This window comes from Aureococcus anophagefferens (assembly GCF_000186865.1).
Source record: "Aureococcus anophagefferens unplaced genomic scaffold AURANscaffold_4, whole genome shotgun sequence".
In the NCBI taxonomy this organism is placed as follows: domain Eukaryota; class Pelagophyceae; order Pelagomonadales; family Pelagomonadaceae; genus Aureococcus; species Aureococcus anophagefferens.
This window is the reverse complement of record NW_008705564.1, coordinates 776,948-777,704: the sequence shown is the minus strand read 5'-3', so window position 1 is coordinate 777,704 and position 757 is coordinate 776,948. Positions and strand designations below refer to the sequence as shown.

The 757-nt window shown below is 69.6% G+C and overlaps 1 protein-coding gene across 1 annotated transcript in view; it reads left to right on the top strand.

Moving 5' to 3' along the window:
- Positions 1 to 498, top strand: part of AURANDRAFT_62056 (hypothetical protein) — a gene marked incomplete at both ends in the record, with an annotated part of 1,619 nt that extends 1,121 nt beyond the window's left edge. The window contains one exon of the mRNA XM_009036417.1: positions 219 to 498. Coding sequence (XP_009034665.1) covers positions 219 to 498 — 280 coding nt within the window. The remainder of the gene's footprint in view (positions 1 to 218) is intronic.
- Positions 499 to 757: the final 259 nt, after the last annotated feature.

The following is a 757-nucleotide window of genomic DNA, read 5'->3' as shown; positions in this document are numbered from 1 at the left end:
CAGTATTCTCTGACGGTCGATGTTGAAGGCGTTGTTTACCTTCTGAAGTCGCAAGCATGGCCTGATCGAGGCTGCCTGGAGCTCACACGCGCCGCAACCAGTCGTCGTCGGACATCGCTTTGCGAAGTCGTCGCGCGTGCACGCGCGACAACAACACATACACTCGTCGCATCGATGGCCGCCGCGCTAGTGGCCCTGCGCCGCCGCTGGCTGCTGAGATGGACGCTGCTCGCGCTCGCGCCCGTCGCCCGCGCGCTCGTCGAGCTGCCGCCCATCGACGAGGGCGGCGGCGAGGGCTACGTGGACGGGCGGAAGCCGCTGCGCTACGTGGAGGACCCGGACGCGGAGGTCGCCCGGTCGATGAGCCGGAGACTCCTCCCCGCGCTGGCCTGCGCCTGGGCCGCCGCCGCCTACGTCGCCTACCGCGCGTTCCGCTCCAACTCCTGGCTCTCCGTCGCCGGCGTCGCGGGCATCGCGTGGCTGTTCCTCAAGGCGTGACGGGGGCGCGCGCGGCGACCGCGGCGAGTCCTTTGTTCGATGCCCGAGCGTTCCTCGGGACCCCGCCTTATTTGTCCCAGAGCGCCCCCAGCCCCGCGAGAGCAGCGTGTAGCTTGTCGACGGCGGCCGAGGGCGCGAGGTCCGCGGTCCCGTCGAGAATGTTCCGCGCGTCCACCGCGGAACCGTAGAATTTCGCGTTCACGGCGGAGAGCTCGTTGAGCACGACGCCCTCCAAGCTGAGCCCCGCGAACAAGCCCGA